Raw genomic sequence first — 23,872 nt, forward strand, 5'->3', positions numbered from 1 at the left:
GCCGAGCTAGGTGTGAGGCAGGAGCACCAGCCCATAGGGGAGAACAGTATTCCATTGAGCTGCGGATGAAAGCCTTGTATGTGGTGAGGAGCTCAGGTGTGCCTAGGAAGGACTTCGCACGACGGAGGATGCCCAGTCGGCGACTGGCTTTGGAGGCCAGCTTGGAAATGTGGTTTTCCCAAGAAAGATCATGGCAGATGGTGAGACCCAAAAGCTTGAGCGACAGAACTTCTTGGAGAGGATTGTTGAGAAAGTAGATGGGAGGGTTGTCCAGTCGATCTTTTCGGAGAGACATAGTAAGAGTGTGAGATTTGTCAGGATTGAAAGACATGTTCCACATGTTTGACCAGTCTGTGATTTTGTCCAGGTCTTCAGAGAGTGAGGAGGCTGCAGACTGCCGATCTGAGGGAAGAGGAATGGAGCGGCAGAGAGTGGAGTCATCAGCAAAGAGATACAGAGGATTTTCCAGAGAGTCGGAGAGATCATTGATAAAGACCAGAAAAAGCACAGGGCCCAGCACACTGCCTTGGGGAACTCCAGCCTGAACGGGAAGGGGAGATGAGAGAAATCCATTCAGGGCCACACGTTGACTACGACCAGAGAGGAAGTCCGCAAGCCATGCATGGAGATTTCCATGGATACCATAGGAGGAGAGTTTGGTGAGCAGAGCTGGGTGCCAGACCGTATCGAAGGCACGTGATATGTCAAGGGAGACAGCTCTGATTTCCTGTTTGGCATTGAGGACCTCCATCCATTGTTGAGACAGCAGAAGCAGCATGTCCAGAGTAGAGTGACCTGGTCTGAAACCAAATTGATGATCAGAGATCAAGCCATTGGAGAAGAGGAAAGATTTCATATCCGAAGCAATGATGGATTCCATGACTTTGCTGATAACTGGGAGCAGGCTGATTGGTCTGTAGTTGCAAGGATCTGTTTTTGCACCTTTTTTGTGTAAAGCGGTAATGTTTGCTGATTTCCAGGATGCTGGCAGATGACCTTGAGCAAAAGATGGGGTGAAAAGAACAGAGAGAGGGTGAGATAGAGCGGCAGAGCAGGATTTTAGGACCCGTGGGCTGATGCCATCTGGGCCAGTTGCAGAATCAGAGTCGAGGTTTGACAAAAACTCCTCCACCTTGTCAGGAGAGAAGGTCACAGAGTCCAGGAGCAGTTTGGTTCGACTGGGAAAGGTGGGAACAGAGAGAGATGTGTTTGGGACTAAGGATTTTGAGGCAAACACAGAGTTGAGGCATTCGGGTTTGTCACGTGCGATGTCAACTGTGTGGCCATTTGAGGTAAGGGAGGGGATGGAGGGGGAACAAACACCAGAAACGGATTTGACCAGACGCCACCAGGATTTGGAGGAAGGAGACAGGTTTGAGAGTTCATTCTTGAGTGAGGAGAGATAGTGCTTCCTGGCACTCCTGAGGGTAGACACACACTTGTTCCGAGCTTGGTGGAAGGAACTGAGATTTCCTTCAGTTGGATTAGCCTTCCAAGAGGGAAAGGCAAGTTGTTTCAGGGCAACTGCCTCACCACAAGATTCAGTGTACCATGGACGGGAGGAAGGGTAAGACAACTGAAGGCGAGATGGGATAAATCTGTGCATGAGAGAGATCAGTTTGCTTTGGAAGAATTCCCAGGAAGAATTGATGTCAGAGGCAGTGGAGATGGGAGACCAATCCAGACGAACGATGGCTGCTTGAAGACCGTCCCAGTCGGCCTGAGTGAAATGCCAGACTCGTCGACGCTGAGGAGGCTCTCTGAGAATGGCCAGAGAGATGTCCACTTTGACAAGCACATGATCAGAAGAACCGATTGGAGCAGAAGAAGAGCAGCAGACATTAGCAGGGAAGTTAGTCGTAACCAAGTCTAGAAGAGAAGATACTCCATTGGCTGAGATCCGGGTCGGGAAATTGACAGATTGTGTCAATCCCAGTGAGTCACAGAAGTCCTTTGCTGAGGTGCCATGACTGGTGAGAGAGGAACCCACACCCAACCAGGTGGCATGATGACAATTGAAGTCACCACATATGAGGAAGAGAGAGTTGGGATGAGTGGATAGAAGTTGGTCCATGTTGTCGGACAGTGAAATGTAGGTAGAGTCATCACTGTTTGGGGGACGGTACAGAACACATATGAACAAAAGGTGGGAGCGGAGAGGAAGCCATAGCCAGAGGTACTCCTGGGGGTGAAGAGGAGAGAGGGCAGTGCAAGGAGAGTGAGGAAGAGAGTTTTTGATAAAGATAGCCACCCCACCACCAGGCCGAGGCTCAGGTCTATCATACCGGAGGAGGGAGTAACCAGGAAGAGATATTAAGGAATCAGAGACATCTTGAAGGAGGAAAGTCTCTGTTAAGCAGATCAAGTCTGGATTGTCAGAAGCAACCTGTATGGAGAGATCAGTCAGGTTTGAGCGAAGGCCCCGGATGTTTGAGGTCCATACCGTTAATGAAGAGAGAGGGGGAGCATCGGGTACAGGACAGGGGAGGGGAGGAGTAGGGTAAGATGAAGCATGAGAGGGGGAGGTAGGGAGAGCAGTTGTTAGTGTGTCAGCGATTGCAGAAGAGTTCCAAGAAAGGGAAGGATGAGGAGGATGAAAGGTTTGAAGGTGAAGGGATGAGGCACAGTGAGGGGTTGTTTGAGGGGGGGCAGAGGAAAGAAGAAGGTTGGGGGGGGGGTGGAGGTATGAGATAGAAGGGAGACGAAGTGGGGAGGAGGCAGCTTTGAGGAGGAGGGGGGAGGAGGGAGAATTGGAGAGGAATGGTATGGGGGGAGATTTGAATGGGAGGGGTTGGGGGGGAGTTTTGAAGGGGAGGAGTGAGGGGGGAGTTTAGGAGGGGAAGGGCAAGGGGAGAGTTCAGGAGTGGAAGGGCAAGGGGAGAGTTCAGGAGTGGAGGGGTAGGGGGGGAGTTTAAGAGTGGCGGGGCAAGGGGGGAGTTTAGGAGTGTAGGTGCAAGGGGAGGGATTTGGATGGGAGGGGCAAGAGGGGAGTTTAGAAAGTGGATGATTAATGAAAGACGAACATTGAAAACAAATTGGGTTTGTTGTGATTTTCAAGTTAGCAATCCGGTTCAGAATGATGGAGGAGGGATGGAATGAATGTGAATTTAGACCATGTAGTGAGGGAGACGTATAAGATATTGAATTTCTTTTTTTTGAGGTGGACTGAGTTGGAGAGGAAATTGAGAAAAGCCTTTTAAATAGGAAGAAAAACAGCGTGTTGTAAAATACCACTGAGTAAAACACTGAAGGGGAAAGGTTATACATATTTAAATAATATTTAAACAGAACCGTGAACAATCTTATGTGCACAAAAATACCAACGGGGGGAGAGCCGAGAGGGACCACCACGAGTCACGTGAAGGGCAAACGGTGGATGGCAAGGAGTTAATGGGGGCGGGGCGAACAGCACACCTGGACAGAAAATACAGGATGAGTCAACAGTACACGTGGAGAAAGGAAAATAAATGTTTGTTTTTTTTGTTTTTTTTTTGGTTTTTGGGGGTGGGGGGGGGGAGGGAGGTGGGGATTTAGAACGTTAGACAGAGTATTATGTTCGGGGTAGAAGGGAAAAAAACTAAGAGCCAAGCAAAACACGATTAAGATAACAAACACCGACGGGGGTACAACTACAAGGCCGCACACGAGGAGGCCGCACTTGGGTCTGTTTTCTCAATATTTATACTTCCCCATAAGATCAGCATAAGGTCATGCTGGAAATTTGCTGCAGCTTACAGGACTCTAGCTGTGCGCCATTCTTTTTTATGAATTGTGAGTGATTCCATGTAACCGCAGAATGTCAGGATATCGCCCATTAGAGCAGATGTCGAATACGCTTTAACATTCCCAGTGGTTGACTTCAAGTGTCACTTGGTTGTTTCAGGACACGTACACATAACTGACTTCAATATTGCCAAGGTGGTGAAGGATGGTGGAAAGTCGACCTCCATGGCAGGCACCAAGCCATACATGGGTGAGTGTTTCGGAGAATGTCACTGCTAGAGAGGATACCGGTTGTACTCGAGAGGGTACTCCGTGATGTCTGGAAATGTAGGTGTTATCTTCCTGGTATTGTTTGAGTAAAAAAAAAACAGCTGAAGATTGATGCGCCAAACTTCCTGCCAAATATTGGATTTCTGCCTCTTCGCATCCGAATTGGTCGATTATATCATGAAATAATGAAATAAATAATGGCCTTCAAATGCATATTGTTGTTGTTGTTGTATATCACTAGGGCATGCCCGTACTATATATATATCTAAAAGTATATCCCCCCCCCTCTATTTACATGCAATGGTTTGGTCCAAAGCGAACGGCTTGCGAGTACGGTGACAATCCCCCCCCCTCTATTTACATGAAATGGTTTGGTCCAAAGCGAACGGCTTGCGAGTACGGTGACAATCCCCCCCCTCTATTTACATGAAATGGTTTGGTCCAAAGCGAACGGCTTGCGAGTACGGTGACAATCCCCCCCCTCTATTTACATGAAATGGTTTGGTCCAAAGCTAACGGCTTGCGCCTTGCGGAGTTTGGTAAAGAAATCGCCATCGCGTGCACAAATGCGCAGGAAAGCGAATGAATCGCAAATTAGTTTTAATTAGTTTTAAAACATAGTTTAACGCCCGAGCGAGTTTAACGCAATCGCAAATCGCATCGCAAAGCGAAAGAATCGCAAATTAGTTTTAATTAGTTTTAAAACATAGTTTAACGCCAACATAGCGCCAACATAGTTTGCCGACGGGAAATAAATGAATACGCTCTCAAATGTGCCGTCCGAGGCAGAGTCTGTTCGCCACGTTCGGCACACGTGATAGCTCGCTGCTCTCTGATTGGTTGAATCGTTTTTTGGACATAGCTCGGTAACTACTTCTCCGATTAATATGAAACCTTGAAAAGGCACATCCTCGGGTCCCCAGCAATATACCTGGCAAGTTTAAAGTATATCGGACCCGTGGTTGTCGAGAAACAGCGGTCACAGACAAACATACAAACATACAAACATACAAACATACACACAGAGATTACTGGAATTATAGATAGATGAAATAATCAATTTTCCCCCTTTTAAATGACCTTTTGATACCCAGCCGGGGCTGTTTATGGTTGTTTTTTAAAAATTGAATGTCAGTTTTTTTCAAGCTTTGTTCCTCCTGCATTGAAAGTCAATTTTAAAATGTTAGTTTTTTTTAAATTTTGCATACAAGCCAAAATAATTAATTATACTGCATTTCACTTTTAAAAAATCCCTACTGAACAGCCTCTTGCTATCTCACTATTTTCCTCTGACACAGTGTGGTCCATGAATTGTGACATGATCAAGATTTATTTGTCGTGAAACTGATTGTTTCCCAGCACATCGTAACACTTTGTGCGACTCTTGTTCTGTTGATAGAAGACCTTTAGTCGCCATGTCCACAAGTGTCCTGAAGAGTTTTTCCACAATAATATTTTGATATCTGCTGTGATATATGGCACAAACAATCACTGCTTACCCACATGGATGGAAAAGGAAATTGTCATTATTTTGTGGTCCATGCTTTACTTTATTTTAAACTAGCAGAGTTTTAGGAGGGAGGGGCAGGGGTGGGGTGGAAGTTCGGAGGAGGTGGGGTGGGAGGAGGAGGGAGGAGAAGGGGTGAGGTGGGAGGAGGGTCCCGACATTGCATCTCTGCTAGTCTATATATATATATATATATATATATATATATATATATATATATATATATATAAAAGGAAGTTTTTGTTTGTTTGTTTGTTCGTTTGTCTGCACGCGCTAATCTCCCGAACGGGAAAGATAGGAGGAAACCTCTAAAACAAAAAATGTCGGGACGGGCCCCGGGAAGGTTATAGGCTAGGTGGCGAGGCTGGTCGAGGCCCACCTCGGCCGCGCTGGGTCCATTTCGCAATTAAAAGCTGAGCTGAATTATAGTAGTCAATCTTCTACGGCCGCGAGTAAAAGCTGAATTATAGTAGTCAATCTTCTACGGCCGCAAGTAAAAGCTGAATTATAGTAGTACGTATATTCATTCAAAAAGAACTAAAAATGTTGGGACGGGCCCCGGGAAGGTTTTAGGCTAGGTGGTGAGGCCGGTCTGGGCCCATTTCGCAATTAAAAGCTGAGCTGAATTATACTAGTCAATCTTCTACGGCCGCGAGTAAAAGCTGAATTATAGTAGTAAATTCATTCAAAAAGAACCAAAAATGTCGGGACCGGCCCCGGGAAGGTTATATGCTAAGTGGCGAGGCCGGTCGAGGCCGCATCGGCCACGCTGGGCCCATTTCGCAATTAAAAGCTGAGCTGAATTATAGTAGTCAATCTTCTATGGCCGCGAGTAAAAGCTGAATTATAGTAGTCAATCTTCTACGGCCGCGAGTAAAAGCTGAATTATAGTAGTCAATCTTCTACGGCCGCGAGTAAAAGCTGAATTATAGTAGTCAATCTTCTACAGCTGCGAGTAAAAGCTGAATTATAGTAGTCAATCTTCTATGGCCGCGAGTAAAAGCTGAATTATAGTAGTCAATCTTCTACGGCCGCGAGTAAAAGCTGAATTATAGTAGTCAATCTTCTATGGCCGCGAGTAAAAGCTGAATTATAGTAGTATATTCATTCAAAAAGAACTAAAAATGTCGGGACGGGCCCCGGGAAGGTTTTAGGCTAGGTGGTGAGGCCGGTCGAGGCCCACCTCGGCCGGGCTGGGCCCATTTCGCAATTAAAAGCTGAGCTGAATTATAGTAGTCAATCTTCTACGGCCGCAAGTAAAAGCTGAATTATAGTAGTAAATTCATTCAAAAAGAACCCGGGCAACGCCGGGTGCTTTTGGCTGGTACATTATTAAATAAAAGTACATCTTTGAGCCAGCACCACAGCCAAATAAATCCTACTTGCAGTGTCTGACGACAGTTGAAGTTATAATCATACAATATTATGCCTCTTAGAACCTCAATCGTCTCAACTGATGCTTTTTGTCACTCACATGTTAAACAAATATGTTAAAAAATTAATATTTTGTATATTTATATATTAAATATAAATATTTTGGCATGTTAAATATATCACACTATCTTTAGCGAAGAATAGGCAAGTTATTAACACCACCATTGATAAACTAAGATTACCTTCCCAAATCACAATCAGTCGATTTTATCAGGCTATGGCAGCTGGATTGAGGAAGAATAAGCAAATAAGTTTGAAGATGCCTGGTCAATCCCTCGAGGATGTTTGGAATTCACTCGATTTTCTGCCTTTACAGCTCCTGAGATGTTCCGCTCATTCCTTAAAGGAGGTCCAGGTTATTCTTACCCAGTGGACTGGTGGTCTTTGGGGATTATGGTATATGAACTTCTACAAGGACGAGTGAGTATTCAACATGCTATTTAGGTGCCATGCCATGGACCTCAGGAGTCCATGGCACATATGGTGCATATGTATGCACATATGGTGCATATACTCATATGCACCATATTTGTGTGCTGTCGGATCCTACTTTGCACATTGCTTCAACGTTCCCCCTTCACCTTCCCCCTGCCGGCATTGGCATTAAGCGGTCTTGTATTCCTCTCATTACCCTGCGCTCACGGAGCGAAAAGCAGGGTTAGGCATTTGGTTGAGATGTGGCGTACGTGTCAGCATTTAAAAAAATCATTTTCTCGGCAACGGTTGGTCCGATTGACACAAAATTTTACCGTTGGAGTGCCTCTGCCTCTATAATTTTTTAATTCATAGTTATGACGTCATCGGTCACGTGGTATAGACGCCATCTTGGAAAAACGTTACACCTCTATATCTCCAAAACCGCTCCATGGAAAAAATTTAAACATGGCCTATTGTCAAGTACTCCTCATGGGGAATAAGATGTGTTGATGATGATGTTATCTGTGCCTTCATTATGACGTCATAATTCGACAAGTACAACGCTTGATCTGATCAGTATGAATTTTTTTTCTCTGCAATTCTTGGTCCAATTGACACGAAATTGTCACCATAGGAGCACCTCCTCCTGTAGAATGTGTCTTTGGAATAGTATTCTACCTCCTGTGGAATATTTTAGTGATAATTATGACATCATAGGTCACATGGCACAGGCACCATCTTGGAAAAACTTCACACATCTATATCTCTGAAACCACTCCAAGGAAAAAATTTAGACCTGGTTCATTGTCAACTACTCCCCATGGGGAATAAGATATGTTAATGATGTCATTGGTGCCTTCGTTATGACGTCATAATTGGACAAGTACAACACTTATCCGATCATTATTCAATTTTTTTCTCAACTGTTGGTCTGATGTACACGAAATTTTCACCATAGGAGCGCCTCCTTCTGTAGAATATTTGAATTATAATTATGACGTCATAGGTCACGTGGTACAGGCGCCATCTTGGAAAAAACCGAAAAACGTTGCACCTCCATATCTCCAAAACCGCTCCATGGAAAAAAATGAAACATGGCTCATTGTAAAGAACTCCATTGGGGCATAAGTGTTGTTAGCAATTACGTCATTGGTGCCGTAATTATGACATCATAATTTGACAGGGACAACCCTTAGTCTGATCAGTTTGAAATTTATTGAGCATGATCTATGCAACAATTATATTAGAGAATATAAATTTATTATGGTCTGGCAGCCATATTGGGTCAAAGAAAAAAAAAAACGTTCAAAAACAGTAGAGTTGGCACGCACCAAGTTGACTGCGCAGGGTAAGTATTCTGTGAATACCATCTAGGTATACATGCGTTGTTACTGCACCATGGTAGTTTTGTATGTACAATGTAGACAAAGTCTAATGTGTGATACTATCAATATGTTTGATATTTATAATGGAACTAAAATATTTGAAGATCTACCATGTTACCCCGGGCAAATACCATAGCCAGTGTTACTAGTTTATGGGCGAATGAATATACCACCCGAGCTGTGATTGTGCTGCTGTGATGTCGTCAATTTACCCACAATTCTGCATAATTAAAGTTATTTTAAAATATATATTTCTCTTCCTTGAGCCCAGGTATTGTATTAAAATAGAATACTGTACATGTTTCACTTTCGCCGAGATTATGCTGTCGAGGTAATATGACTTTTTAAAATCGATTTCTTACTACCCCTTGCCAGCAGAATTCAGTAGATACCAAACTGACTTACAAATTGCTGTTGTAGGCATTCAATTCCCTCTTAAAACTGTCTGTTGTTATCTTCCTCAATGTCTTCCACAATGTGCAGGCAGTGGGAAGAAAGGATAATTGATTGGATGCAGTTCGAAAGATTGGCATCTCCGCTATCATCAGTTGCTTGATAGAGTGCGGTGGTCTTGCATTGGTTAGTGTGGATGGTTTGATGCTATGGAGAAGGACCCGAGGGAGCATCGTGCTGATTCCAACTAGATGGCGATGGGGAAGGGACTGGAGGTTGTAGTTCGAAAGGCTAATTATTCCGAGTGCTCTGCACTGATTGAATCCTGCATTGCGGATTGTCAAATTGGCGTTGATCCAGACTGGGGGTACATTTTCCATTCTGGGCCAGGATATTTAGCTTTATGTAATGTTGCTTGTTGATTTGAAGAAAGATGTGGTGCAGCTCTCGGGAGCAGACTGAAGCGAAGACCGGCTCATAAGATAATGCTGTCCAGGAAAACTTATTGGCGAAAGTCGGTTCGAGAAGCTCAATTTCCTCTACGGAGGATGTTGAAAGTTGCTGCCATTCTTGCATCAAGAGACTATCCAGGTTACTTTTTCTGGTTTCATTGAGAATATTCCCAAGCATTAGCCTATCTCTAAATGTGTTTCGGGTCATAATTCAGGGAATCAGCTGCTTGGCTTGTTATGCTCGCCACAAATATGGTATATTCTGCATGCAGAGGACTATTCTCTAACTGCCGAGTGATATAATCTACAAAAGATGAGAAATAATGAAGGCCTCAGAATCGACTCTTGTGTTACCAAATTCGGTGGTGTAATGGTAAGGCCTTCAACTCCGAGTCTGGGATGTCGGAGGTTCAAGCCCCAGTCGAGTCAAACCAAAGACTTTTGAAATGGTACGTGCTGCTTCCTTGCTTGACTTTCCGCATTTAAAAGGTTAAGAGCATGGACAATCCCCATAGGTTGGCATCGATGGGGAGGAGGAAATTCCTTCTTTGAAAATGCCCCACTGAGTCCAGTAAGAAAAGCGGTGCCATTGTTGTGACGTCACTGGTACCCACAGTACCCCAGGAATTCACAGCACTTTCCCCAAGCTCAGTGGCTGTGTTTGTCTCACTTAATTCTTCATAGCTTTTGACATAACGGAAAACAAGGATGCAGGTCTATAGTTATTTGGTTCATGCTTGTCCTTTTTCTTCGGAACCAGTGTAATAAAGGCAATTTTCGATTTCTGAGGCCTATGTGCTGCACTAAAACAGAGTTATAACAGCTGAGCCAGTGGTGTAGTAAGTTGTATAGCAATTAAATTGAGAATGATGGCAGGGATACAGTCGTCTGTTCCTCACTTGTGTCCTTTTCCTAAAGGTGTGCTCTTACTTGACGAGGTAAGGGCACAACTTCTTGTGCCAAATGGTTCCACAATGGAAAGGAATAGAATGGGCAGGCGTAATATTTTCAACGGGAGGAAATTATTTAATCTCTATGTCTACACCTCAGCGAGATATTCAGCCTTTTCGCAGGAGCAGATGTGTCACTTTGCACATGATTGCGCTGCAGTCGTGATGGCCCCTTTGCTTGTGCTGCTCAGGCCCAATGTTGATGCAATATTGCAGTATCCTTTGAAAGAAAGCATTCACCTGCCTGATAGCTTTGCTTGCAGTCAGTTGGGGATGTAAAACATCGTACAAAAAAGGTACTTAGGAACTCAAGAATAAAAAAATGATGTGCATTAGCCTGGTGTTGGCATAGCCTGGTGTTGGCGTAGCCTGGTGTTGGCGTAGCCTGGTGTTGGCGTAGCCTGGTGTTGGCGTAGCCTGGTGTTGGCGTAGCCTGGTGTTGGCGTAGCCTGGTGTTGGCGTAGCCTGGTGTTGGCGTAGCCTGGTGTTGGCATACCCTGGTGTTGGCGTAGCCCGGTGTTGGCGTAGCCCGGTGTTGGCGTAGCCCGGTGTTGGCGTAGCCCGGTATTGGCGTAGCCCGGTGTTGGCGTAGCCCGGTGTTGGCGTAGCCCGGTGTTGGCATAGCCCGGTGTTGGCGTACCCTGGTGTTGGCGTAGCCTGGTGTTGGCGTACCCTGGTGTTGGCGTAGCCTGGTGTTGGCGTAGCCTGGTGTTGGCGTAGCCTGGTGTTGGCATAGCCTGGTGTTGGCATAGCCTGGTGTTGGCATACCCTGGTGTTGGCATAGCCTGGTGTTGGCATAGCCTGGTGTTGGCATAGCCTGGTGTTGGCATATCCTGGTGTTGGCATAGCCTGGTGTTGGCATAGCCTGGTGTTGGCATAGCCTGGTGTTGGCATAGCCTGGTGTTGGCATAGCGGTTAGGGTGCCGGCTTGGGATCTTAGGATCTTGGGTTTGAATCCCGGTCGATCGCTGAATTAACACCAGGTGGGCTGACTCAGCCCGTCATCCTTCTGAGGTCGGCAAATTGAGTACTAGTTCACTGGTAATTCCCTGTGTGTCGCAAGAGGCGACTAACAGGGTTGGTGGCAGGAAGGGCATCCGTCCATAAAACATTGCTTCAAAAAGGGGGCCATGGTGCCTGAAAAAGGCCATCCCCTGCTCTGTAGGGGGGGGTGGGTGGCCTCTAAAGGTGGTTCTGCAAATATTTTGGCCAAACATTCTCTGTAGCAAGTGGCTTTTGTGAAACAATAACGTTCATAGTCCTTAAAAAGGACTGAGCACGGACAAACAACCATAGCTTGGCAACAATTGCACAGGCTTGATTGGCCTAAAGGCTTCTTCATGCATTGAAGTTCCTTGGGAGGGAACTCCTATTAATAATAAATATTTAGTTTTTACTATGCCACATGGTGCCGTGCATAAATGACATTGTGAGGACATTATATTGGTCAATGTAAAGCCTGGAGAAACACTTGGACAAATTTTTTTTTACAACAATTTCTTCCACTGTGTGTGTCTTCATTATCTGCAAAATGTAATACTCGGTCCTCTGTAATTGCTCGGATAAAATTTTAAGATAGGACGAATTCACGATAAAAATTTCTCCAAAGCTAAAGAGAATTTGCCAAGCTTTGCTTCTCAATTAAGATTAACATCCAGGTTGAGTATTTTTGTTACATCAATGACATGGACAAGTTTTGTCAAATGGAAGGCAGTTTGGGAGATGATGTATTTTTTTCTTATTTCAATCCAACAGAGACCATATGACATCCACTCAAGCACTTCCTTGGAGGATATTCTCACACTCTTCAACTGCCTTTCCGTGCATTTTTCATCCTCGTGGTCCAGGGAGGTTGTTAGCCTCTTACGCAAGGTTTGTTGGTTTGTCAGCAGAGTTTGCTGTTTGACAGCCCAACACTTGTATTGTATCAGAGACTATTGTATCAAGGTTATATAAAGTACAGTAAATTCTAAAAGCTCAAATGACAATACGTACTCAGAACGGCACTCGGAAGAGCGCAAACATCCGCCAGGCTGAACAGTTTATGTTTTGTATCCACTGATGGGCCGGATCTGGATTCGGACCTGAACAAAAATCGAATCTGCTTGTTCTTGTCACCTAACCAACTCATCCACCAAGTTTAGTCATAACTCGTCCATAACTTTTTTAAATATCATGTTATACATCGCTTTTCGCCCGATCTCTCAATGGTGAACAATCACTTAAAAAATTAAATAATTCTCGTATCTGAATCCATATTCAGATCATCACCAAAATCGAATCGAATCGTCCTTGTCACACATCCAACCGGTCCACCAAGTTTCGTCCAAATCCGTCCATAACTTTTTGAGATACCCTGCAATGGTGAAAAATCACTTTAACATTTCTACTAGCCGGATCCGGATCTTCACAAAAATTGAATCAATTCTTCCTGGTCTCATACGCAACATCTCCACCAAGTTTCGTCCGAACCTGTCCACAACTTTTTGAGATATCTTGTTCACAGACAGACAGACAAGGGTGAAAAACATAACCTCCATCCACCTTTGGTGGCGGAGGTAATAAAAGATGACATGATGTTTGACTGATAAAGATGACTCAAAATGACAACGACAGGTATATGATTTCACAGATGGAATAAAGGACAATGAATGGACATTGGAAATGGAAAACTTTTTTTTTTTTTACATGCAGCAGTAAGGGGCCAGCAAGTGTAGAAAAGCCATGAGTTGACAGTGGACTGCAGACTTTAAGGACAGTAAGGAAGATGGTTGTATATGTTAGATTTTAAGGGCGTTGATTCACTTATGCTTTGTAATAATGTATTCCCTTCCCTTAGAATATAATCTGAATATTTTACCCTACTCTTGCTCTTTCTCTCTCTCTCCATCCCCACTTCCCACCACAGTTGTTATGCGTGAGTCCTGAAAACCGTATGTCTAGTCTCGTTGGTATCCAGAAATGTTCCTTCATGGCTGATGTAGACTGGGACAAGGTGTTTTCCAAGCAAATGGTGCCTCCATTTGTTCCCAATGTAAGTTGAGATAGTTGCAATCCAATTGTCTATCACACTGCACATATTCACATTGAATGAATATATTGTTGTGGAAATGACTCCGAGGGGTTAACATTGCTTGGTATATTTCTGTCATCCCTGTAGTGAAGGTAATGTAATAAGCGTGAGGTAATTAATCCTGATATAAGATTTGTGTCATGTCTAGACAGACAATGTCCACCCTCCCTAATGTGTGCGTCTAAAAACCGCCATCCCTTTGAGCCTTTTATTTTATGTTCTCCCCTTTGGAATCTGCAATTTGTCTCTTTTTAGTGTCTGGGTAGACCATCAGCCTGCAGTTTAGGTGGAAAAGCTACTCTCCATCAGGCCCAAGGAAGGGGGAGGGCCGCACGGGGTTCCAGGTAAGATATGTGTAGACCTCCATCCATCAAACAGATCATCCGGCCAATGGTGAGTGACAGGGAAAGGGCCCGGTACTTCACGGCATGAAGTGGGGACCAGAGACCATCAAAGCGCATGCAGTGGGTAGGGAGTTGGGGAGCGAAGGAGGTGGGGAGGTGGGAATGCCTGGGACCGATATGAAGAGAGACTGCGTAGCTGCCATGCGAAGAGCTCGAGCTGCCATGCGATGCCCCACCCAGCTGGCGAAGCCTCCCCTCTCCTCCATCACACTGGGCTGCATGTGGAGCAGGCAATTCTGTGTAGGACGTGACTGGCTTCTTCCATACCCTGCATCTGTTCCAGCTTTATCCTGCCGGACACAGAAAGGGTATTTTCATCCTGTCACCTCTCTGGTCTATCTCCTGTGGAGTGTCTGTGGGTCCAGATAAGGCTTTAGATAATTAAGGTCCCCATTTGTTCATTGTTTCGTGGGTGTGTATGTACGTAGTGGGTAAGGGTTTTTTTCTATTTCATTTCATTTATTATTTTGCAGGTGCGTCAAGACATGCATTGATAAAAAGTGCATCATATTTGTTTATTGTCATCATATTTGTATTGTTCCCTTGTGTTCCCTTCCCCATGACCATCAATTGCCATAATAAACATGCCTGGTTTTGGGGTGAATTCAGGTTATCATGCTCCCTTTGGTAATTAAGAAAAGCCCATTGAGGGTTAATTGGCTATGGCAATTAACCCCACATGTAAAGACAGTGGCACACTATTCCAGCTCGCTCGGCCAAATTAGGACGAGGCGTGTAGCACATAATTAGAGCAGTGCTTGATTGATTCCATTACCCCAATCAGTAAGGTATCATGACTGTTGGGCACATGATCCAGCTGGGGGTCTTCAAATCAGTTGATCGCTACGGTTGTATTGAGACCGGTCTTGCCAGACTACGGTCTTGCCAGACTTCGACCAGGCAACTGGCACGACCAGATGGCTACAACTCTAGCAGTCAAGAGTTTGCATCTGGGCCTTGGTCTGAAACCCAACGATTATAACAATATATATAATATCCTGGCAGGATGACCTGGAGGTATCTCTAAGCTGTCAGAGGGACATTCTCTTTGTGGATCTTGGGAAGATCATATAGTCTGGGACGAAACTTGGTGGACAGGTTGGGTTTATGACATGGGAGAATGTATTCGATTTTGGTGAATATCCAGATGCTATAATTTTTCAATTAATTCTTTACCATTGAGAAATAGGGCCAAAACTATATATACAGTCACGTGAAAAAGTAAGTACACCCCATGTAAAGTTTTGACTTTTTCAACATATTTCAACATACAGCTATTTGATCTTCATTTCAACAATATTGACAGATAAAGGTGATATAATATAACAAATATCATGAAACATTTACATTTTGTAGTCCATTGAAAAATTTAAATAAACATAAATGCAAATTTCGCACGTGGAAAAAGTAAGTACACCCCTACATTTATCACTACTTCAAATATCTAATATTAGAATCAGGTGCACCAGCTCAGGTGCAAACGATTAGAACATCGTTAGAGAGGATCTTGGAGGAACCTGTCTTATTTAAACCTCAGACATTTAGTTTGGTTTGCTCTTTGTTGTTGAAGTGTGCGGCGTCACCATGCCTTGATCAAAAAAGCTCTCTGAGGCCTTCAGAAATAAGGTTACAGATGCCTACGAGTCTGGGAAGGGATTTAAAAAAATCTCCAAACAATTTGAAATCAATCATTCGACTGTCCGGAATATCATCTCCAAGTGGAGAAGATTCCAAACAACTGCCAACTTGTTCAGGCCAGGCCGCCCCAGCAAGTTCAGCCCGAGAGCAGACCGCAAGATGCTGAAAGAAGTCTCCAAGAACCCCAGAATGTCATCACGGGACCTACAGGTAGCTCTTGCCCCTGTTGATGTCAAAGTGCACGAGTCTACCATTAGAAAGAGGCTGCACAAATTTGATCTACATGGGAGGTGTGCCAGGAGGAAACCTTTGCTGTCCAGAAAGAACATCAGGGCAAGACTAAAGTTTACCAATGTGAACACCTAGGCAAAGACCAGCACTTCTGGAACAATGTGCTCTGGACAGATGAGTCAAAGGTCGAGCTATTTGGCCACAGTACCAGAAGACATGTTTGGCGTAAACCAAAGACAGCATTTGACCAAAAGAACCTGATACCAACTGTAAAGCATGGTGGTGGAAATATTATGGTTTGGGGCAGCTTTGCTGCATCAGGGCCTGGGCAGCTCACCATCATAGAATCCACGATGAATTCTTCATTGTACCAGAGGGTGCTTGAGGATAATGTGAGGCCATCTGTCGGAAAGTTGAAGCTCAACCGAAGGTGGACCTTGCAACATGACAATGACCCTAAACATACCAGTAAATCCACCAAGGAATGGCTGAAAAGAAAGAAATGGAGGGTTCTGGAATGGCCAAGTCAAAGCCCGGATCTAAATCCCATCGAGATGTTGTGGGGGGATTTGAAACGAGCTATGCATGCAAGAAACTCCTCAAACCTCGCACAGCTGAAAGAATTCTGCATGGAGGAGTGGGCAAAAATTTCTCCCAGTCGATGTCAGAGACTGGTAGACAGTTATAAGAAACGCCTACTTGAGGTTGTTTCTGCCAAAGGGGGCAATACCACCTATTAGAGCCAAGGGTGTACTTGCTTTTTCCACATGCGAAATTTGCATTTATTGTTATTTAAATTATACAATGTACTACAAAATGTAAATGTGTCATGATATTTGTTGTGTTATATCACCTTTATCTATCAATATTGTTGAAATGAAGATCAAATAGCTGTATGTTGAAATATGTTGAAAAAGTCAAAACTTTACATGGGGTGTACTTACTTTTTCACGTGACTGTATAACATATCTGAAAAAGTTATGGATGGATTTGGATGAAACTTAGTGGATGAGTTTGGTAGGTAACTTGAACAAGTTCATTAGGTTTGGGCTAAGGTACGGGTGCAGATCCGGATTATCAGTGGACTAGAAAATGTCTACTGAGTGCAGTTCTAATTTGCTGCTGTTTTATCGAATCAACAAATGTCGGTGAATTAAAATTCTTCCTAACCACCACCATCATCATAATGTTGTATTGACAGTTTTTGGCAAGTTAGGTCGTAGCCATCACCATGATTTGTTTTCAGGGTTAACATCTGAAACGTCCGCTTTTCCTTGCTTTCCGCAGCGATTAGAATACCTCAATCCATGTTGTGTTGATACCATCCATAGCCAACATCCTTTGAAAGCTACCTCAACATGCCTGGCCTTTATTCCATTAAGACAAAGATATATTGATATATTTTTACAAATATTGTTTCTTTATGATGAATAGCACCTACAAACCCAGGCCAGGCGCCGTAGCTTGCATTAAAATCCTAATGAAATTGGATACTGTCTCAAGGGAGCTCCTCATTACGGTTACACCAGTGGTGATGATTTGCGACCCGAGTTAAGCCACAAAAAAGTTCATCTCCCTGGGGGGCATACTATTTCCGAAAGGGATCGTAGGGCTCTTGCTGATATGGGGATGAGGCCCAAGCTTTAGCCTGTGAAATTGTCTGTGCTGGCCTACTTTATGCTCAGTGAGGCTCTGCCTACATTGCTGTGTCTCACCAGCCCCCAGAGACGTTATGACAGATGGCTTGGTTAGGCTCGCCAAGTGCGCTCCTCGCATGGCTTGAGATGGCGTGTAGACGGTCTGGCACGCTAACGAGACTGTAGAGAAGGGCTAAGATGATCCCCAGTGACTTAAGATGTGAAAACAACCGAGTTTCACACTCTCTTCCTCTGGTTGGGAATTATTTCCTATATGAAGCCAACAGCAATTTAATGAGGTTTACAAAGAAATGCTCGTTTGACGAGAAAGTTATTTTGCACAGTGACCTTTGAAGTTCTGCTCAAAATGGGCATTTGATGCTGCTCTTCTTGTGCAAATATTTGAACGGTTCTTTGTTTATTAAATACCTTAGAATTAATTGTGTTAGCAGATATCATGCCACTTAAAATAGACAATGCACACTGCATTTATATGATAACTTTTTTAAAATTATTAAAGACTGGAGCTCTTTTTGTATCCAGAGTCAAGGACTTTTATGGAATAACTAGAACACAGAACGGATCAGGATGCAACATAACAAAAGGAACAGCAGAATGAGAAGGGGGAAATGCCAACAGCAGAATGAATGAATTATCGTTTTAAGGCCATTTTCCCCGCTAGAGCGGGGGTGAGCCTTGCGGGCCCCATGACAATCATGGTTCCCTGTTTGAGGCAATGTTTTTATGGCCGGATCCCTTTCCTGATGCCAACACTTAGTCGCCTCTTACGATGCACAGGGATACGGTGTACCTATTCTAATTCGGGATCATTCATCCCAGCAAGCTGGTACTCAATTTGCCGACCTCGGAAGGATGACAGGCTGAGATGACAGGCTGAGTCAACCCCCCTCGTGTTAATTCAGCGATCGACCGGGATTCGAACCCAGGATCCTAGGATCCCAAGCCTGCACCCTAACCGCTAAGCCAACACCAGGCTATGCCAACACCAGGTGTATGCCAACAGCAGAATGGAGGGACAAAATAAAGAATAAACGGAGACAGACAACAAGGCACATGTGGATAAGGATGAGGGGTAGAGGAGAATGCAGGACGGATATAGAAGCAAAAGGTGGAGGTGGTTTAATGGGTGAAGAAAAGACCATGGTTTTGGATGGGGGATGATCTGAGATTTGAAAACAACATCAACATATATATAAAATAAGGCCTGGGTAGTACGGCAGTACACAGTGCCCAAGAGGGTCTGGCTCCTTCCGTTATGTCTATTTTGGTTCTTTCCATGTGGGGAGCATCCCTTCGCTTTACACATTATTGAGCAAGATTCCTCTAAATAATAATGGATTTTTTAAAATTGCATTGGCTTTGGAAGACGACACAGTCCATCCCCAAGCTGTCATTGCAAACAGCATTTGTGGGAGATTGGGTTGCAGGAATTCAAATACAGTAATCCTTTGGTTTGGGTTCGTTCCGGTAAACCAATGTCTTTAGGTAGCCATCACGCTTGCAGGAGACCTCCACATCCAAAAAGGCCAATTTTCTTTATTTTTCAATTTCAGTTGTGAAGCTAATGCTCAGAAATACTCGTCCAAGTTGCTGAAGAAGATGGTGTACCATGTCTTTATACACAATGGCGAAAGTGTCATCCACATATCTGTTCCAGTATCATGGGATCCAATTATCATGAGACTCGAATATGTTTTGTTCAAGTTCCTCCATTACCAAGTTAGCCACAGCAGCAGAGACCGGTGAACCCATAGCTGTGCCAAATATTTGTCGATCGTGTGTACCATCGTAGATGAAGGTCCTGCTATTTAGACAAATCTCCAGCAGGCTGGCAACATCCTCAGGTTTTAATTGGCTGTTCTGATAAGCCATTTTCCAATCGTTGGAATGCTTCAACTGATCGAGCATGACGTTTCGATTGACTGGGATTTTGGTGAAGAGTGAAACAACAATAAAAGATACCATAGTCTCATATTCTTGGATTCTAACGTTTCTTATCCTCTCGACAAATTCACCACTGTTCTTGACTGTTTTTTCGGTCTTACCTACAAACCTGCCGATGACGTGTGCGTGCTAGGAAGCCGGACAGTCAGTAAGCAGAGCATCAGCAAAGGATACCATGGATCTCAGAGGGACGTTCTCTTTGTGGATCTTGGGAAGATCATAGTCTGGGTGCTGAACCATTGCTGCAGTGGCACCAATTGTAGTCTTGGCTGCCTGCTCGTTTTAGCATGGACGATCTTGTGTTGAAGAACCCTTGCTGCTTCAGAGTTGTGTCATCAGATATAGTTTTTGATCCGTTTTGCCATCCTCCAGTAGTGATATGATTTTACCATGGTATGACTCTTTGTCCATTGCTACCACTGCACTACTGGTGCAAAGATCAAGTCTTTCCTGTTTCTCAGACTTTTTATAGCCTTCAGTTCTAGCACCGAGAGATTAGGTTTAGGTTTGCTCATGTGCGAGGAGGCTGGAGGCCGCAATGGTCCGAGACACATGGTTCGTGATAATGGTCTTCTCCTCTGCCAGTAGATTGGTTATGGCTGATTCCAAACTAGCAACAATCTGGGCCACAGGTATGAATGGATTCAGGGGCGATGCTGAAATTTTACCCTTTTTTAGGACAGACGTTTTGGTGTCTGATAACGTTTGACACGATAAATTTACAACCCATTTTTTCACCTCGCCAATATGTATAGGTTTATTGCAGTTATTAGTCCCCTACCGGAGTACACCGGAGGGGACTATAGGTTTGCACTCCGTCCCTCCGTCTGTCAGTCTGTCAGTCCGTCAGTCCGTCACGCAAAGAACAGCTTTCTGGACTTTTTTTCTAAACTCTTAATGGTAATGATTTCAACCTTGGTACATGGTTTCCTCATGATAAGTTACAGATCAAGTTCGAACTTCACGACGTTTCGATCATTTTTGACAAAGTTATGGCACTTTGAACTTTGGGAATTTCCCCAACAGTTTTCCGGACTATAATTTGGAGTGCGGTAAGTCAAAGCTGTTAATATTCCTTGTTTTAACTCCAATTTACATTCTTTTTCCCCTTTTAGTGAGAAGTAGGGGTCTGTGCAACCATTCCTGAATTTTATTTGGTGCAAATTGGATAATTTTTAGCCGAGTTACCTCAGACCGTGACTTGGTAATTATATAATTCACACAGTGCAATACGTGCAGGCTGCTCCACGGAGCGACCTTGCGGCTTATTTTAACTCCGATTTACATTCTGTTTCCACTTTTAGTGAGAGGTAGGGGACTGTGCAACCATTCATGAACTTTATTTGGTGCAAATCGGATAATTTTTAGCCGAGTTACCTCAGACCGTGAGTTGGTAATTATATAATTCATACAGTGCAATACATGCAGGCTGCTCCACGGAGCGACCTTACGGGCTTATTTTAACTCCAATTTACATTCTGTTTCCACTTTTAGTGAGAAGTAGGGGTCTATGCAACCATTCATGAACTTTATTTGGTGCAAATCGGATAATTTGTAGCCGAGTTATCTCAGACCGTGAGTTGGTAATTATATAATTCATACAGTGCAATACGTGCAGGCTGCTCCACGGAGCGACCTTGCAGGCTTATTTTAACTCCGATTTACATTCTTTTTCCCCTTTTAGTGAGAAGTAGGGGTCTGTGCAACCATTCCTGAATTTTATTTGGTGCAAATTGGATAATTTTTAGCCGAGTTACCTCAGACCGTGACTTGGTAATTATATAATTCACACAGTGCAATACGTGCAGGCTGCTCCACGGAGCAACCTTGTGGGCTTGTTTTAACTCCGATTTACATTCTGTTTCCACTTTTCGTGAGAAGTAGGGGTCTGTGCAACCATTCATGAACGTTATTTGGTGCAAATCGGATAATTTTTAGCCGAGTTACCTCAGACCGTGAGTTGGTAATTATATAATTCATACAGTGCAATACATGCAGGCTGCTCCACGGAGCGACCTTGCGGGCTTATTTTAACTCCGATTTACATTCTGTTTCCACTTTTAGTGAGAAGTATGGGTCTGTGCAACCATTCATGAACTTTATTTGGTGCAAATCGGATATTTTTTAGCCGAGTTACCTCAGACCGTGAGTTGGTAATTATATAATTCACACAGTGCAATACGTGCAGGCTACTCCACGGAGCGACTTTGTGGGCTTATTTTAACTCCGATTTACATTCATTTTCCACTTTTAGTGAGAAGTAGGGGTCTGTGCAACTATTCATGAACTTTATTTGGTGCAAACCGGATAATTTTTAGCCGAGTTACCTCAGACCGTGACTTGGTAATTATATAATTCACACATAGTGCAATACGTGCAGGCTGCTCCACGGAGCGACCTTGCGGGCTTATTTAACGCCGATTTACATTCTTTTTCCCCTTTTAGTGAGAAGTAGGGGTCTGTGCAACCATTCATGAACTTTATTTGGTGCAAATCGGATAATTTGTAGCCGAGTTACCTCAGACCGTGAGTTGGTAATTATATAATTCACACAGTTTTCCGGACGACAGACTGCCGGCAGGGGACATGTATTGCAGCGCAATACTCAGAATGCTTGTTGTTTTGTACATGTGCTTTCTGGTATGTGATGTGTACCATGTACAGCATCTGTGAAGGAGGGTTTGCATCATTCCTAGGGTGTGAAGTAAGTACACATGTGGAGTGAAGACAGTTCTGTGCGTAGTTTGTCTAGTTTCCTGGTGCGTGCGGAATACAGACTCACGTGTTGCCAACACTAGGTCTGCTGCCATTCCAAGGAGGCAGTCGAACAGAGCCCCATCCATGATCCCACAAAGTTTCTCCTGCAAAACGTATTTAATCTCAGGAAGCAAAAACACGTGGCTTGCAAAATGCCGCTTGCCTTAAGACTTTTCACAGGGGGTCGAAACCTCAGCGAGGGAGGCAGCAGGTTTTCTTGGAGGCAGATGTGGTTAAATCGCAGATGCAGGTATTCCGTGGCACGTCACTCGGGCGACTTCACAAACGGGCAGTTTCAAGGTTTGCATTCCATCAGCATCCGTTATGTTGGCATAAGATAGGGGCCATTGGGATTATTGGTTCACAAGTTATCAAGTGACCACTATATTCGTCATGTGTGTGCGTCTGTCTGTGTGTGTGTCTGTCTGTCTGTCCGCAGCATAACTACCCGATGATATCATCCGATCTTGATGAAACTTGGGTGGGAGGTTGATATCATGATTTAGTTGTGTCCTGCATAGAGTGGGCGTATTGCGCCCATTGTGGGCGGAGCCACGCCCGAAAAAGATGTCTTTTTAGGGGGTAATCGAGTTCAAGCTACATCTTCTCCGAGGGAGTTGGTGGAATCTGACAGAGGTTTCGGTATTTGGTTTGGCCAATGTCATGTGTCTAGCCCCATGGAGCTCGATTTTTCATTTTCGCCCCAAGGTCAAGGTCACAAGGTCACGAAATTTAGAAAAGGCGATTTTTGATAGTTTTATTACATTGTTCACTTCCTGATCGGGTGAAATGTCGTACATGATCTTATATTATCACATACATCATGAAATACAAGTTTTCCAACAAATTTCAGAATCTTTGACCTTTGAAATTCACAAAGGTCAAATTTTCAAAGTTGTCGGAATCGAACCGAATTTTCGGTATTGTGTAGCTAACTAGTCTCATAACTGATTATACATTCCTATTTATATATTTTCAATGTCGGTTTTGACCTTTGTCATTGAATACCGCTCGCTCGTGAACCATCGTCATCTCCTGACTTGTACATTTTAAAAAGAAGAAAGGCACTTCCAACCAAAAAGTAATTCGATCGATCAACAAGCGCGCGCGTGCACACACACACACACACACACACACACACACACACACACACACACACACACACACACACACACACACACACACACACACACACACACACACACATACACACACGCTGACCCCCACACATACAAAACCAGATCACGAGTGAGTAATAAAAAGAACAGAGCAACCCATCAATGATGTGATTTGACATTTATTTGCTTGAGGTTCGGCAAAAAAAAAAAAAACACTCCTCCATTGACCTCCTGCACGTGACCGGATATGAGTGGTCGCTTCGGAAGTAAAAGCAGACATGTGCCGAGGCTCAGGGGCTATTGGCCTGAGGAAGCTCATTAGGAAGCGGGTGAAACGTCGCCTGAAACCTGGTCTGCTCATTGCTTAAATACTTAGAGTGAATCGAGCCCCCTTGGGACACCCTCTCATTGCGTTGAGTAGGGTATTCTGAGGGCTCACATTAAGTAGTTGATACTTAAATCAGCATTTCAGAAGGTGGAACAGAGCCCTCCCAATTCTCAAAGTATCCATCTTCATG

At 44.1% G+C, this 23,872-nt stretch overlaps 1 protein-coding gene across 1 annotated transcript in view; it reads left to right on the forward strand.

Moving 5' to 3' along the window:
• The window catches only part of LOC137420704 (serine/threonine-protein kinase 32B-like), a 148,500-nt gene that overhangs the window by 107,328 nt on the left and 17,300 nt on the right, over positions 1 to 23,872 (forward strand). Inside the window, exons 7-10 of the mRNA XM_068105989.2 lie at positions 3,884 to 3,973; positions 7,251 to 7,354; positions 12,287 to 12,403; positions 13,440 to 13,565. Of these exons, the coding sequence (XP_067962090.1) occupies positions 3,884 to 3,973; positions 7,251 to 7,354; positions 12,287 to 12,403; positions 13,440 to 13,565 (437 nt within the window). The remainder of the gene's footprint in view (positions 1 to 3,883; positions 3,974 to 7,250; positions 7,355 to 12,286; positions 12,404 to 13,439; positions 13,566 to 23,872) is intronic.

Source organism: Myxine glutinosa, chromosome 2 (assembly GCF_964187855.1).
Source record: "Myxine glutinosa chromosome 2, kmMyxGlut1.1, whole genome shotgun sequence".
Taxonomy (NCBI): domain Eukaryota; kingdom Metazoa; phylum Chordata; class Myxini; order Myxiniformes; family Myxinidae; genus Myxine; species Myxine glutinosa.